Source organism: Podarcis liolepis (assembly GCF_965112155.1).
Source record: "Podarcis liolepis genome assembly, chromosome: 2".
NCBI lineage: Eukaryota > Metazoa > Chordata > Lepidosauria > Squamata > Lacertidae > Podarcis > Podarcis liolepis.
Window position 1 is genome coordinate 59,225,930 of NC_139555.1, and position 16,769 is coordinate 59,242,698.

Here is a 16,769-nt window from a genome sequence, read left to right on the forward strand (position 1 = left end):
CGTCTAGCAGCACAACACACATCTCACAGGCGAAGGAGAACATGCAGATGGAGCTACTTTAAACATTTTTAATGCAGGTGCTCACTCAACTGAAGTTTTCAAGGGAAACGGTTTCAATGGAAAAGCCAATTATTCTGTGGGATAGAGAAAGCTGTTTTCTCTTTGGATTCAGCTGGGTGATCAGCTGTCACAATCTACCACCCAACAACACATTGACTTCCAGAAGTGCGCTCTTCTTCCCCGTCAGAATTATGACATTTTTGAATTGCAGCTGAAGAGATTTTGTCTACACTCCTTTGTGCGCTTGCTAGGAAGAAAGCTCCTTGTGCAATTGTCATCAGCACCCAGCAAGCATGAAAGAGCCTTTTCTGGTGGCTTAACTTCCAAGGGCTTGATGTTGAACACACTTAAAAGCCTATCTGCTATGAGGAACCTGTGTTATTAGGGTTCATGATTAAATAAATGTGTTTTGAAGGTCCCTTGAGATCTTTGATGTCAGACAGGAAGCTACCAAGGTAGCACATCAGCATCTGCCTTTGGAACTCCCTGTCTGGAGAAGGTAGACCATCTCCCTCCTTGTTGTCCTTCTGCCAGCAGGTCAAGACCTGCTTGGGGAGGACTGCTTTTAATGAAAGGGCTGGTGCCATGGTGTTTTTATTGTAATTATCTGTATCTTTTTAATAGATCTTAGAGGGAAAGAGAAATAGAGTTTTAAATCTATTCATGTTTAAGTGTTTTTAATGACTCCTCCCTATGTTTTTAGCTGTTCGTATTTTTTCTGTAAACCATCCTGAGTCCCTGTCATGGAAAAAGGTGGGATATAAATAAATGAAAAGTTTTAGTATGGTCACTAATTTATGTTGGGTGGGATTTAGCTAAGTTGTTGCATGCGTGGCATGAGGTCCACTCACTCAACAGGACCTTCCCTCCCTCTCCTCCTCCCCCCACATGATGTCAGTCTGACATCAATACCAGGGAAGATTCTGGAGCAGATCATTAAGCAAACAGTCTGTGAGCACCTAGAAAGGAATGCTGTGATCACCAATAGTCAGCATGGATTTCTGAAAAATAAGTCATGTCAGACTAACCTGATCTCGTTTTTTGACAGAATTACAAGCCTGGTAGATGAAGGGAACACAGTGGATATGGCCTACCTTGATCTCAGCAAGGCATTTGACAAGGTGCCCCATGATATTCTTGTAAAGAAGCTGGTAAAATGCAATCTTGTCTATGCTACCAGTGGATTTGTAACTGGCTGACTGACCGAACCCAAAGGGTGCTCATCAATGGTTCCTCTTCATCCTGGAGAAGAGTGACTAGTGGGGTGCCACAGGGTTCTGTCTTGGGCCCGGTCTTATTCAACATCTTTATCAACGACTTGGATGATGGACTCAAGGGCATCCTGATCAAATTTGCAGATGACACCAAACTGGGAGGGGTGGCTAACACCCCAGAGGACAGGATCACACTTCAAAACGACCTTGACAGATTAGAGAACTGGGCCAAAACAAACAAGATGAACTTTAACAGGGAGAAATGTAAAGTATTGCACTTGGGCAAAAAAAAAAAAAATGAGAGGCACAAATACAAGATGGGGGACACCTGGCTTGAGAGCAGTACATGTGAAAAGGATCTAGGAGTCTTGGTTGACCACAAACTTGACATGAGCCAACAGTGTGACGTGGCAGCTAAAAAAGCCAATGCAATTCTGGGCTGCATCAATAGGAGTATAGCATCTAGATCAAGGGAAGTAATAGTGCCACTGTATTCTGCTCTGGTCAGACCTCACCTGGAGTACTGTGTCCAGTTCTGGGCACCACAATTCAAGAAGGACACTGACAAACTGGAACGTGTCCAGAGGAGGGCAACCAAAATGGTCAAAGGCCTGGAAATGATGCCTTATGAGGAACAGTTAAGGGAGCTGGGCATGTTTAGCCTGGAGAAGAGGAGGTTAAGGGGTGATATGATAGCCATGTTCAAATATATAAAAGGATGTCACATAGAGGAGGGAGAAAGGTTGTTTTCTGCTGCTCCAGAGAAGCGGACGCGGAGCAATGGATCCAAACTACAAGAAAGAAGATTCCACCTAAACATTAGGAAGAACTTCCTGACAGTAAGAGCTGTTCGACAGTGGAATTTGCTGCCAAGGAGTGTGGTGGAGTCTCCTACTTTGGAGGTCTTTAAGCAGAGGCTTGACAACCATATGTCAGGAGTGCTCTGATGGTGTTTCCTGCTTGGCAGGGGGTTGGACTCGATGGCCCTTGTGGTCTCTTCCAACTCTATGATTCTATCATTCTATGCCCCTGCGTTGCTGCCTAAATCTGCTCCGAAAGGTTGAGGGGAAACCCTAAAACAGGTTTGGGAGCTGTAAGGTGCTATTTACATGGAATTTTTACTTGATGGGATATTCGCTTGTTGCTTTCTTACACTTGCTGGTGGTGGATTGTTGTTACACCAAAGGCATCACACATGAAATCTGATTCTGAAGATTAGAATCCAAGTTCTCTATGTAGCTCATGGTTAAGAGGTATCACATCAGAATTATCTGGTGCCCATGATGGAGAACACTTGAATGCGGTAGCCCAGAGGCCAAAAATGTCTAAGAAAGCTCCATGAGCCTGAAAAGGACAAGGTGTTACAAAACCTGGGTAAGCCCGAAAGACCATGCAGGTGTACCTCATCTGATGGCCAGAAACCACAAGGAGAAAACTTTCTTACCAGAAGTGAAAACTGAAACAAAAATAAGCATACTTTGTGGAGGATAAAAATAGAAGATAAAATATTTTGTGATAATCACTGTGATTGGACATACTTCATTACTCCTGGGCACTCTTTATATCCATTCATGTTTTCTACTTTATTTTAGTGTTGTTGATTTCAAATTCAGTGGTGACTACTACTCTGCTCTCCCCATTTGCAGAAACCCATGAAAAAGGTCCTAGTTATTCTCCCTAAATGGCTACCAACTGTGAGGCTGTCCTACGCAGTTCACATAACAAGAACAGCAGTATGCCTGAGCAAAATGTTCAGTCATTTGCTCTTCATATTTTGCTTACGAAAGGAAAAAAGAGGGAGTGCTTTCCAAATAATAAAGCTTTGTCATCACTAAAGGCTTCTTCTGTTTGGCCCCGTGATACCTTTGGGAGAAATTAGCTTCCTGACTTCTACTGGAACAGCTGCCATTTCTTGGCTGCTTCTTGGTTTGAAAATGTGTATAAAAGCATTTTTGTGTCTGCGTGTGAATAGTCATTATTTCCAGCATATTCAAGAACTTGGGACAACGAAAAAGGTATTCCCAAATGATCATGCATAAAACAATCATTTGGTGTTCATACTCCTAGATACCAATTGCCAATTGCAATAGAAAATTTTAAAATGTTAGTCAACATTGCTCACCCATATTTCATGTTCCTTCCCTTTGTCTTGAGGCAGGAATGGCCACTTCTCTTGGGATCTAGTATATCCACTGCCACCTATGCTGAATTCCCCACTAACAATTATAAGTGGAGGCAGTAGAGGTGAATGTTCAGGAGCATAGCTCAGTCGGTAGAGCATGAGACTCTTAATCTCATGGTTGTTTTCGAGCCCCATTTTGGGCAAAAGGGGTCTAGAGTAGATGACCCTCTACAATTCTAAATCAAGCTGCTTCGACAAGTAGGAAGCAGAACACTGCTTGACTAAAGTCTACTACTGAGGCTTTGGTGAAGTCAAAAACTGTTTGTAAGTTGTGTGTGTGTGTGTGTGTGTGTGTGTGTGTGTGTGTGTAGTCTACCAGATCACCCTTGTTGACATGCAGATGTACTGCTAAGCACAAAGTAAGCATTACAGAAATTGTGAATGGTGCATGTGACTGTATCTTTTGCAAACTGTTTTCCAGTCTTTTATTGTGCTGATGGTCCCACAAGAACTTCATCATGAGACAGGTCTCACTCTCACTCTCATCTCATAGACGGAGAACTTAAGACTGAATTGCCCAAAAGAATGCCTGGTTCACAGGACAAGCCTAGCCTTGGTTTAGTGAGACTGCACAATTGTATAGACTCAGGACAAGGAAGCCAAAGCCTTGATTACACCTTGTGATTAAGAGACAGCTGAACCATGAGTTCCTGTTTGCGAGAGTTGCAAGAGTTCAGCAGGACGTTATGGGGCATGCACAGACTGGAAACGAAGCAGATGTCTACCTAAAAACTTTTGCAAGCACACAGCATTGAAGGTGGGATTGCATGGAGCCACCCAGATATCATCCTGAGCAGAAGTCATCATGGGGAGGGAGGGAGGAGGGGCTCCCTGTCCTACTCTTCAAAAGCACAGTGGATTAGTAAATGGACCCCAACATTTTTTTAAAAAAAATATTTATTTGCTTTTTCAGATTAAAATTTTAGTCATATATCAACATAAAAACAAGATTCCAAAGAATCTCTTGGACTTCTCTCCTCCCCCCTGTGGGTCCTATTGTTAGTCATTTCCACCTGCATCTTTTATGATAATCCAAATCGTTTACATCTCCATTGTGTCCAAAGCTCACCATTCAGCTACAAGTGATATTCCAAACCTACTAACGATGTTAACTTTTAACAATGGTTTTTAAGATAGGTTATAAATTTTCCCCATTCCCTTATTAAAATTTTGGTCTTCCTGATTTCTGACTCTTCTGGTCATTTTAGCCATTTTGGCATAATCCATCAACTTGATCTGCCATTTCTTCTTTGGTAGGGACTTTACCTTCTTTCCATCTCTGGGCCAAAAACATCCCCGGTCCCATACAGAGTCTTTTCTGCACACACACACTCTTCAGCCCTTGGCTGAATGGGAGGGGTCTCCTCTGTCTTTCATCCCAGGGGGACAAACGACGGCGGGGTTCCGACGCCTCCTCCCTGTGGAGGGCTTCCCATGGGGCAGTCATTCAAAGGCCCAAAAGCAAAGCAAAAGTGTTCAGGGTCCGCTTCCTATCCGCAAACGGGTGCCGTTAACCCGAAGTGGAACAAATGGTGGCGGCAGGTAGCGGGTGTGCAAGGGAGGTAGCAAGGGACCGGAGATTTCTACCAGACCCCGGCAGGCCGAGCGGAAAACTTGCTCTGGAGTTTGAAGGAAGGCTGGAGGGGCCGACGGAGAGAGCCGCGAGGGCAGCTTCAGGTGACCCCACCCGCCTCCCGGCCTTTCCGCCCCCTGGCCTGCCGCCGCCCCACCCCCGAGCTCCGTCCCGCCGGAGGGGCCTGTCTCCGCCCCCTCGCTCCTCACGCCCTTATTTAACTCCGCCGCGCAACAGGGGGAGCGGCTCACTCTGCCGTCCCGCCGCTCGTCTCCTCGCGCCGCATCGGGTCTTCCCCCTCCGTCACGATGCGCTCGGGACTGCTGCTGCCTTTGGCCCTGGCTCTGTGGGTCAGCGTCTCTTGGGCTGCCACTCGGACCCCTTACCAGCAGATCTTGCATCACAGCCGGCTCCGGGGCAGGCATCAAGGGTAAGTCTCTGAGCTTAAATTGGGGGGTGGGGTGGAGGGAGCGATCTGGTGATCCACCCAACCCGCGGGACCCGGTGCCTCTTGCACGCTGGCGGCGACGCGCGTGTGCCTGGCTCGGGCAAAAGGCGGGAGACGGTTTCCACACGTTCGCCTTAGAACGGATGTGCGAAGGTTTGGGGAACGCGAAGCAGCGGCCACATGATGGGCCGTAGGTGTTTCGCTGCCGCCCTGCTGCCTCTCGAGTTTAGATTAATTTTTAAGATCTCTGTTTAGATTTTGGATTCCACAGAAATGGCTCTTGGTCCAAAAACGCGTCTCCTGTTCCGGTGTAATTCGTTTAAGGGATGGTCGGAGGGGCAAGCATTTAGAAAACGAAGAGAAAATCCCAATCCATGGAATTAAAAAGCAAGTTTTAAAAAGATGGGGGATCCACTTGGATTATGGTCAATGGGGATTAAATGGCTTGTGGAGATGAGCTGTCCTTCCCAAAAGAGTGAGGCTCTTTCTCTTGCCAGTTATTTATTCTCCATTAGGTAGGTCTGAAAAAATAGGAGGCAAGATTGTATCTTTTTGGTTTTGCATTTATTGCAATGGATGGTTCAGGTAGTCTGTTTTCAAGTTACATAGAACTCTTCGTGCATGGAGAAGAGTGCTGTATGAATTGAAGGTTGGCTACCCTTGAGGCACAGTATACTGGCACTAACCCTACACCCACCTTTTATAGACTGGCTGCACCTCTGACTCTCTCTCTTTAAGGAATGCATCCAATATTGTGTTCAGATGACTGAAAGTCAATCCAGTTTTGCCAACATTTGCCTTACATTTAAATGCACAAAAGTTCAGTTAGCCAAGTGTTTGTGAAATTGTTGATTTGTGCTCACCTTTCCAAACTTACCCCCACCAAGCCAGTTCTACAGATAAAGTGAAATAAGGCAGAACAATAAATGTGGTTGCTTCTCTCCCCCCCCCCCGAACAATTAAAATTAAGGTGCTCAGTGTCCAGGCCAGCTATGTTAGTTTGGCACCTGAGGCAGAAAACCCCACTAATGACTCTTTCCCCTTCCTAGCAGTAAAAATGCAAGCAATAATAAATTAAATGACACTCAAAATCAACTACCTGAGGTAGTCACCTCATTCTGACTAACAGTAGAGCTGGTTAATATTTCTGTCCTAAATGGCATGAACACGTATAAGCTCTTTAAGCACAGCTGCTGAAATAGCACATTTTAGGCTCATGCCACTAGTGAATTTAATAAGGCTGATGGCATTAAGGGGAACTTCAGGCATACTGAAACCAAAGAAATGTGAATCAAGCCAAGCTGATACATGCAGGAATGGAAAACCTCCTGGAAGGCTTTGAGTATGAAGGAAACAAATCACTTTAGTCATTTGGGGGTCAAATTCTAAAACACCTATTTGGGGACGTGGATGGTGCTGTGGACTAAACCACAGAGCCTAGGGCTTGCCGATCAGAAGGTCAGCGGTTTGAATCCCTGCGACTGGTTGATCTCCCGTTGTTCGGTCCCTGCGCCTGCCAACCTAGCAGTTCGAAAGCACGTCAAAGTGCAAGTAGATAAATAGGTACCGCTGTGGTGCGAAGGTAAACGGCATTTCCGTGCACTGCTTTGGTTAGCCAGAAGTGGCTTAGCCATGCTGGCCACATGACCCGGAAGCTGTACACCGGCTCCCTCGGCCAATAAAGCGAAATGAGCGCCACAATCCCAGAGTCGTCCACGACTGGACCTAAGAGTCAGGGGTCCCTTTACCTTTTTAAGTATTTATATAGCTTTTGCTGCACTACAGATCCCATCCTCCATGACGGTTGGCTATGCTAGCTGAAGTTCAAGACGTTTGGAGGGACAGATTGAGAAAGGCAGTACTACAATAGGAGCTGATAAGTCAGAGGGATCCGAGTGTTTATAGAATGCAGTTCTCTAGATTCTCTTTTCATTGGTGTGTAAACAGTCACAAGTGTGGTCCTTTTAGGGGCATTCAATTCAGAGAATTCTGGTGCAAGTAGGGAAGCAACAGGCAGGCACATGCTTAGCTGTGAATGGGCTCTGGGATTCCTTCTCTCGGGGACCTTTAGATAGATCATAATACTTATTAACCCATCAATGGTAATGCCCACTAGCATTTTTTAAAAAAACAACAACACCCACCCACAAATTAACTTAAAAACAAGGAAACAACTGGATGAAATTAAATACACAACTATCAAGGGCAAGTAGCTCTGATAGCCAGAAATGCTGCTTCTGTTTGGAATTGACATTGCTCGTTTCCTGCCTTTCTTCAAAGGAGTTTAGGGGAGCATATTATCCTCCTAACAGCTTGGTGGTGTAGGCTAGGCTGAGAGATGACTGCCCAAAGCCAACAAGTAAGATTGTAGCTAAGTGAAGATTTCAATATGGTCTTCCCACATCCTATTCCAGCACTGTATCATTGTTAACACAGGGACTAGATTCTGTATCTTGGTTAGATCCTGCATTAGCCACTGTTTTATCATCACCTTTCCTCACTCACAGTCACCCACACACTCACTCGCTCACTCACTCACTCGGTAGTATAAGATTCATTTCTCTTTGTTGTTGTCCCATCGTGTTGTGTGTGAATATCCCAAACAGATGGGTGGAACTGGTCACTTGCATGCTGACTTTTTAATATGAAATACCAATGCAGTCAGCTCAGTCCACATCATTGCTTCAGTTTTGCTCTTTCCTTCTTTCTCACACATGTCACTATGAGATTCCTATCACAGGGTGAAGGGGAAAGAAAAGCACTCCTCATGCAAGTAGCTCATCCTTCTATTGTTTGCCCACTGTGGTTACTTGAAGGAAAGGCCCTTTTCTCATTACTCAGTGTTTTTCATCGTTATCATGTCAGCTTATTCACAAGCAATGCTAAGCCAAAACCATAGCGTCGTGCAAATGCGTGAGTGTGCAGGATCCCACAGAAAGCTGCTTTGCTCCTCTGGTCCTGCTGATGTGATGTAAAGCCATGGTGTGTTATCTGAGCCAAGGTTTATGGTTTGTCGCATTCCCCACAAACCATGGGCTGTTGCCAGGATTTTCCTTTGAGTTTACAGAGGCCAAGATCTCCTCTCTGGGACCCTTCACACTTGTGCATTTGCGTCAAGCCACACAGAAGCCTTCTCCACCCCCAGTCTGTCTCTGTCTCTGTGTGTAAACTGTTCCCCATGAGCGTCCTTCTATCCATGATGAACTTTGATGCAGGAAGGTAGCAGGCAGGCTCTCTTCCAAGCCCCTGTCAATCAGCTGTCCTCCATATCCTTTTCCTCATCAAAACTGAAGTAGGGTTAATTTAAATTGGATGAAAATTTCTTCCTAAGTTATAACTCACATTTGATCACACACTCACTCAGGGGATCACTTGCCCTAGTGGAAATATACAAAGTCCGAATGCATTCAAAGGAAGGGTGCAATAGAGGTGGGGGAAATCTAACCTGGCTTAGTGAAGAGAAAGATCTTTCACATTTCAGCTTCATTTATGATTTATATTCTGATCTCATGGAAATTTAAACTGTGGGAGTAATGATTCCTTCTTTATAAATACAGTGCTTCTTTTAGGACTTATTATTTACAAGACGTCTTTGAATGCCAGAGTATGTATAGGGAACTCAGTATATATATTTTTCTCTCCTTTACCTGTAGTCCCAATGTGTGTGCTGTGCTGAAGCTCATGGGAACAAACCAGAAATACTTGCCAAACTGCAAAATGTGGTACCATAGGAAAATCTGCGGCAAATCAACGTAAGTACTAGAGTGGTTTGAAGAAAATACAATGCTGTGAAGCAGGTGGATCGTTGTTGGTTTTGGGGTGCTGTGTGGCAGGTGTCCTGTGTTTCTTGTTACCACCAGGCCAAACATAGTTTGCCAGCTTCGCAGCTTCCCTGTTTTCATAGTTCCAGGCATGCTGTAAAAACAAGAGGTCTATCAAGTCCCTGAGAAGCACAAGACACTTTGGGGTTTCCTTTCTCGGAAATCTGCAGCAAACCATAGTGCCATTTCCAACTCAGGTCTACAAACCAGATTTTGACTTTGGTTTGCTATCCTGCTTGCAGGATAAACCAAGATTGGAGGAAGTCAATCGCACTGCACGAATGGCAGCACATTATCCTAAATTCTCCCTTTCCCCTTGGGAACGGTCATTGCTCAGTAGTAAAATACATGCTTTGCATACAGGAGGTCCCAAGTTCAAATTCCAACTATCTGCCCCTGTCTAGGGAATTGATGCCTGTCAATGTATGCCGTATTGGATTAGAGTGGCCATGCTTCAAGTAAGTCAGTTTCCTAACACTGGTTTACTTCCAGTGTGACTTCTGATCCACCCTTATATAAGAACATAAGAAGAGCCTGCTGGATCAGGCCAGTGTCCCATCTAGTCCAGCAACTTGTTCTCACAGTAGACAACTAGATGCCTCTGAGAAATCCAAAAGCAGGACTTGAGCACAACAACACTCTTATCTTCCTGTGGTTTCCAGCAACTGGTACTGCCTCTGGTGCCCCTAAATCATTGCTTTGCAAGTTTTAGGGACCTTCTTAAAACCTGCTTTGTGTCTTTAAATTGCTGCTCTGACCTGCGTCTCCCTGAAAGATGGTGATTATGTGACTCCTTCTGGCAGAAGAACAGAATTCCAAATTTGCAAATCAATTTGTACGCCTGGTCATTCATCTCCTAAAATAAACAGTCCTTAGATAATGTTGTCTCAATAATGTTCTGTTGACATAAAAATATTTTCTGGGGAAAACATGCAGCCACATATGAGAAGCCTTTCTCAGTGTGGGCACACAAAGCACTACTGGATGTGCAAGGCATCCATTTTTATGTAGCATTTTGAATTCCTGGAGCCCCTTGAGTCTGGAAAGAGCTAGTGAGAATGGGGAATGGATGTGGTTGTTGTCAGAGGCAAGTTAGTGGACTGGATAGATTACTGGGTGACCCAGTCTATTTGCTCTTAACTAAACTTGAGTTTCCTAGTAATTCACAGCACCTCCATGTAAATCAGACACAAGATTTATCATGATAATCCCTTTTCCTGGGATTATTCCTTTTACTGCATAGCACAGTGGTCTCTTCTCTTCTTTTGAATTTATTGATGGTAAACTGAGAGGTGCTTTCTGGGGAGATCATTTCCTTGTAGAGAAAATGATTCACACTGTTATGTATGAAAGACATTTCAAGCCTGTTTTGTCATAATTACATGGGTTTGTGTAGATCAAGCGTATGCAAAACCAACCGGCCTTTGTTTGCAGCCCCTTCAGTCACACGAGGAAGACTTTCAAATCAGCCCGATGCCTGTCCCTGCAGATGTTAGCATTCAATAGACCTTGCATAAAGCACCCTAGGAAAGTGGCCTCAACACGTCCTCTTGGAAGGGGCAGTCTGCACCTAATTATGAATGTGTGCAGTGCTGGCTGGCTGCCAGGCATGAGTTGAAGCCTGCTAGTCTTCCAGGAAAGGTGTAACCTGCACGGGGTCACACAAGCTCCAGGAAAAAATGAAATTTTGGGAGGGTGGGCGGAGTGCGGAATGAAACAGTCTTTTTAAAGTTCATGGAAGACTCCAGACAGCTAAATTCACTTGAATGACTGTTACATTTGTCAGCAGTAACAGTAAGTGTAATTTTCTAGATATGCTTAGACAAATGCAGGAATTACAGCAACAATTTTCCAGGGAAACAGAAGTGGGTCAATGAAAGTTATGTGACCAAGTATCTCCTTTAAAATGACATTGTCTCGCAGCATTTTAAAAACTCAGTATCATATAGTGAAAAGAGTGTTTAGCTAAAATTAAAGGCACAGAGTATTTCTCAGGGAAAGGTTGAAAACTATCCCTCACCCCACCCCGCCCACTTTTTTTAAACTAGGATTTTTACCCCAATGGAGACTTAGGACCAATTTGAACGTTACCATAACAGTGTGCTTGCTATTTCTGCATAGTTGGAAACAGGGCCAGCCTAAAATGGAGCAGAAAATATGGCTGCTCCCTCCATCAGTCAAGGTGCACAGTACCCAAGTCTGGTAAAATTATTTTGAAATCAAATTATGTTGATACAGGAAGCCTCACAAGCCCCTCTCTCCTTCCCTGGCAGTAAAAATACAATAGCAATAAATTAAATAAACTATCCATTTGCTGTCCTTCCATGGAACCTTCAAATCTTCTACGTGAGGTGCTTACCTCACTCTGTCATGTGGTTGGGCCAGTCCCAAAGTTCATTGCTGGTGTGGATATTTAGCTTGCAATCCAGCCAACCTTTGGGGATATTAAATATGCAATTCAGCCAACCACTGTGAAGAGCAGAATCCAGTAACTAGAGTAAGCAAGAAGAAAAAATTCTCTGTGAACGGAAGTGGGAAGGCTATACTTTCAACCAATGACATTAAAATTAAAAACGTAGAGCAATTACAAGCAGGCCAGCCACCAACCTAGAGCTGGACTGAGGAATAGAAAAACAGTCAAGCAGTATGGGAATAGATACAGTGCTAAATCTAGCATAGCATTAGGCATGCATAAGCTCTTCAGTTTCAGTGGACTTAAGCAGACCTAACTTCTTGTTGGGTTTAGGCTGTAGGAAATGATTTCTTGACGGGATTGTCAAGCAGCACAAGGATTCTTATGGTGCTCAAATAGAACTATACTGCTTACAAAAGGAAAGTTGGAATATGTTTGTACTTTTTAAAATTTTGGGGTGATACATAACAGCTCCTCCTCCTGTTCTCTGTACCGTCCTATTATCCATGTCTTGCAATAATCATGACTCTAGGTTGGGCAACATGCTGGATGGAGCGACCTGCAATGGTTCCATCTCCCACTGTATTGAGACACATGCAAGAACTCAGGGACGTGACCTGGCAATGCTTTTCATAGGCCACTATTTCTTATGCATCTGGGAACTCCCATCAACCCAAGATAGCAGCCATATTACTGTTTACATGACCACTGATCCCATAATGATGAACATGTGAGTCAGCCATCCCTTATCTTGCCAGGGACTGTTTTGCTTCTCACATGTATAAACAAATCAGAAATTGGAGTGAGTTTGGAAACTTGATTAAGAAGTCCCTCTCTGAACTTTCCTTTGTTGACTGTTGAGTTGGAAATTCAAAAGGCATAATGTTATGCTTGATAGGATTTCAGTACTGTTTCTTGCAGATGGCCTTCAAAACATGAACTCTTTTACTAAGTAAGCCTTAGGAAGTAGCCCTGAAACTATTAATAAAAAAGGGTTATGGAATGCAACAGGTAGAAACACGACAAAATAAATCTGTTTTTGTGCAGAGTGTATGTTTTCCTTTCTCCCTCAAGCTTTGCCCTTCTCCAAGTTCCCCACACCGTCTGTCTATCTTGCATTTTTGGTGTATCCCTGGTCCTTTAGTCAGCACACTTTGTGGTTTCTCGCTTCCTCTATTAAGCCAGATCGCGGATGGGATCATATGTCCATTTACAGTAAGAGCGAGGTGGGAGGGGGGCTCTAATCTAATGGCTATATATGATATACCCATTATATATATGATATACCGAATAGCACGCAAATAATCATGTAAACAGAACTTTAATATCAGCTACCGTGTGTGTGTGTGTATGTGTGAAAAAAATAGAGAACTTAATTGTTTATTCCAGCAGAATAAACTGGAGATTCTATACTGCGCTTCTTTGTTGATGGGAGAAGAGGAGTAAAAAAGGATGGCTCTGACATGAGCCCTTTGCTTCCATTCAAAACCATAATGCAATTACTCTTTGATCCGAGAAGAATGTGGCTGTCCATACTGTGCAGCTGGAGGGTGTGTCTCTCATCATGTACATATTTTCCTTCAGCACGGATTTGCCAAACGCATTTGTGATGAGCCATTGGGCTAAAAGGGAATTTTATGATCATTCAGCAAAAATGTTGATACTAGAATCATAGCAGTAATTGTCTGTCTAGCATGGACTTGTCCAAGCTTTGATGAATTAGTATATTTAGAGGAGAGTGCCACAATACGAGCAAACCATTTTCGGGGACATTGAGCTGGCTGTAATTTGGGGGATCAGTTGAGCATTTCCATTCTCCACAATACTGATATGCAGGGGGGTGCTACAAGGCATGCTAGTCCTGCACTCATCAGGACCAAATTAGGTTGCACACCCCATATAAAGAGGCTTCCTGCATTTATCCATATCCATATAGACCCACAGGATTCAGACCACATTAGAGCATGCCTGAACAGGAATGTCTTAAAGCACCTTCAACGTGCCAGCAGGCTTGGGTAAATTTCTCAGGGCAGCCTTTCGCGCTTTAGCTGTGTTCTTTGGTACAGATACATGATCATAAAATGCATGTGCTGTGAAGCATACACATATATAAAGGCAACTGCCTTTATATGGAAGGAGCAACTGAGAAATGACTAGGCTTCTGTTTCTGTGTATTTTTAAGGATTGTGATGATTTGTACATTCTTGTACTCACTCATCTGTACTGACATGCTGTTTACATATTTTGCACTTGGGTAGAAAGAATAACCCACCCTGACCCGAACAAAACAAATAATACAACCCCAACAACAAAAGTACATGGCAGAAAAGACCTTCTTCCTAGGTCCCTGCCAAGCTGATCTCCCTAGCGTAGGGGCCCTCTCCTATATCAGGGCTCATATGGGAAGAGATGCTCTTGGGGCATTGGCAGTGGCATGTTGAGAGGTATATAGTGCACCTGCAGCTTGCTGATGTTCTCAGATGTACTTTAAAAGCAAACAAGCCCCTGTATCTCAGTCTCAATTATTTGGGCCATCAAGTCAAGGATATCTGGAATAAGACGTAGTTCAACATTATATAGGAAGCTGCCCTATGCCGTGTCAGACAAATAGTCCATCTAGGTCAGTATTGCTGACACTGATTGGCAGAGGCTTGCCAGGGTTTTAGACTGGGGACATTCCCAGCCCTACCAGGGCATGACAGAAACTGAACCTTGGGGCCTTCTGCATGTAAAACAGATGCTCCACTGCTTAGTTACAGCCCTTCCTGAATATTTGGTTCAACTCTATAAAGAGTTCTGTCTATTGTTGTTGTTGTTTTTTTTAAAAAAACCACTGTATTCCACCCTCCCCTTCTATTTTCAGACAAGAAGCTCATTTCAACACTTGTCTACTGTGGAGTCTCAACAGAGTCTAGCGGTTATGAATCACTGGCACAGACACAGCTAATGTAATTAGAAACATTTGCTTCAACAGGGTTGCCCTCTCTGTGTTTCCCTCTGGATGTCCTATTGCAGCATATTAATTTGGAAGGCATTTAAAATGTCTGCAAAGAAGAGTTGCTGATGATAGGTGTTTTCTCCTTCACACGTGAGGGTGGGAACATCTGCCAGCCCAGAGAATATTAAGCCAGAGGTATAGAATATGGGTTCAGATCCGTGCTCAGCCACAAAGCCACTTTGGTTAAGCCTATCTGGAAGAGCTGCCAAAATAATAAAACAAGTGGCACATTATGACATGCTGTGTGTGAGGTAGCACACCGACAATTCTCACTCCTGTCACCAGGTGCTGTGGGGCTCCACCCCACACCAAGCAATGGCACCATGTGGCACTAGGGCTGTTGGTTGGAACTGTGGACGGTTGCAGCTGAGACATTCACACAACAGAAACTTCATGGCCCTGATGAAGTGTCCCAAAGAGCCAGTCTCATGCCTTTGTCTGATTGGTACATTTTCCCATGTCTTCTGCATTTATTCAGTGTGGGGAACTTATCATTGAGGGAGGTACCATTTTATCTTTCTACCCTGCTGGACATTGGCCTCCAGCCACTTGCTTCCCGGCCTCAAAGTATTTACCCTCCAGCTTTCACATCTGCTACATATAAAGCTCCCTGAATCATGCCTTGTCCATCAAGGTGAGCAACCAAATATGTTTAATTACTGTTCCTACAGGTTTCCTGCAAAGCTGTTTGATGCTCAACCATCATCTTTCTTTCTCTGGTCAACACCACTGGTTTCATTATTCTTGTGCACATCTAAAAGCCCACCCCACATCTCACTTGCGTGAATTCTCCTACCCTCCCAGCCCATTTGATGATATTCACGATGGTCACCAAAGCATTATAACTGTCTCCATTCCTACCAGCCTTCTTGGATGTTACGTTCTGCAGAGGCGGCTTTCTTCATAGTTCCACTACCCTTAGAATAATATTCTAAAATGTATGCATAGTTGTATGCGTTGTGTGGCAAGGTCCCAAACCCTCCTGGGAAATGGAATACGTAAAGAAACATGAAACAGTATTTTAGGTTAATGGGTGAAAAAGGCCACAACTTTATTGGTTACAGAGTGTGAGTGGTACTTTTTTTCCATAACATTTGAAGAACTGCAAAGCTAGAGTATAACAGTGTTTTGATCTATATATTAAACTGGGAAGTGCAAATCAGAAGGGCTTGCTTAAAAAATGTGGGCCATAAAATAAAAAAATCCTTGGGCATCCCCAAAATCAGCTACTTTGAAATATGTAGCTATGTAGCTTCATAAGGCGCAGGACATTCTTTTGGATATTCAGCGTTTTGAATGTGCTCTTATGTTGGAAGTAGATCTGATACAGAAGTTGGTTTGTATAATTGTCAGCCTATGTTTGGATAAGTTCTGGATAAATTGGCCTTAGAGCAGAGGCAGCTTATGTGACATCATAGTGTTTTATTAACTGTACAGTGAAAGCAGAGCTCTGTTTGGTTAATTATGTAACTTTCCAGAGTTGGATACTGCAGGGAAAAAGAAGATCCCCCCCCGCCCCCGCTGATAGATTTATATGTGCTTTATGTTTTGTTTTGCCCGTTCCATAGCCAACCTGGAATTATTTGACAGCCTGTCCCACAAAAATGTAAACAAGCGTAGCTTTGCCACTTGATAATTAGAAATGAGATTTCATAAAACTAGAAGTGGATGGTTTGTCCCTTCTGTCATTAGGGCTACTTCAGACAAGCACCAGTGGTTCCCTCCCCTTCTACAGTCATGCACTTTGGTTCTTGAACATGTACAAAAAATAATCTGCATAATTTTATTTCTGCTTTAGGCATCCTTATACTGCTGCTGTTTCCAGAAGCTCATGGGGCCACCACTGTGCTCACAGGCAAGGCAGGTTCTTGTGTGGACTGCCATGCCTCCATTGGAGGAGTGCAAGAGTGGCTTCCATTATTTACATCCTTGCGGATGTGGCTCCATTGTTCACATCCCAGCCCAGTGGGAGCCCTGTGAGCTTGCAAGGCAACTAATGAACCAGCCCTGCAGCTGCTGCAGCCACAGACATTGTAGCTGCTGTCTCTATGCAAAGCACT

The 16,769-nt window shown here is 44.0% G+C and overlaps 1 protein-coding gene across 1 annotated transcript in view; it reads left to right on the top strand.

The window, feature by feature from the left end:
- Positions 1 to 4,776: 4,776 nt before the first annotated feature.
- The window catches only part of TGFBI (transforming growth factor beta induced), a 43,196-nt gene continuing 31,203 nt past the window's right edge, over positions 4,777 to 16,769 (top strand). The window contains exons 1-2 of the mRNA XM_083488117.1: positions 4,777 to 5,459; positions 9,131 to 9,229. Of these exons, the coding sequence (XP_083344243.1) occupies positions 5,338 to 5,459; positions 9,131 to 9,229 (221 nt within the window). The 5' untranslated portion in view covers positions 4,777 to 5,337. The remainder of the gene's footprint in view (positions 5,460 to 9,130; positions 9,230 to 16,769) is intronic.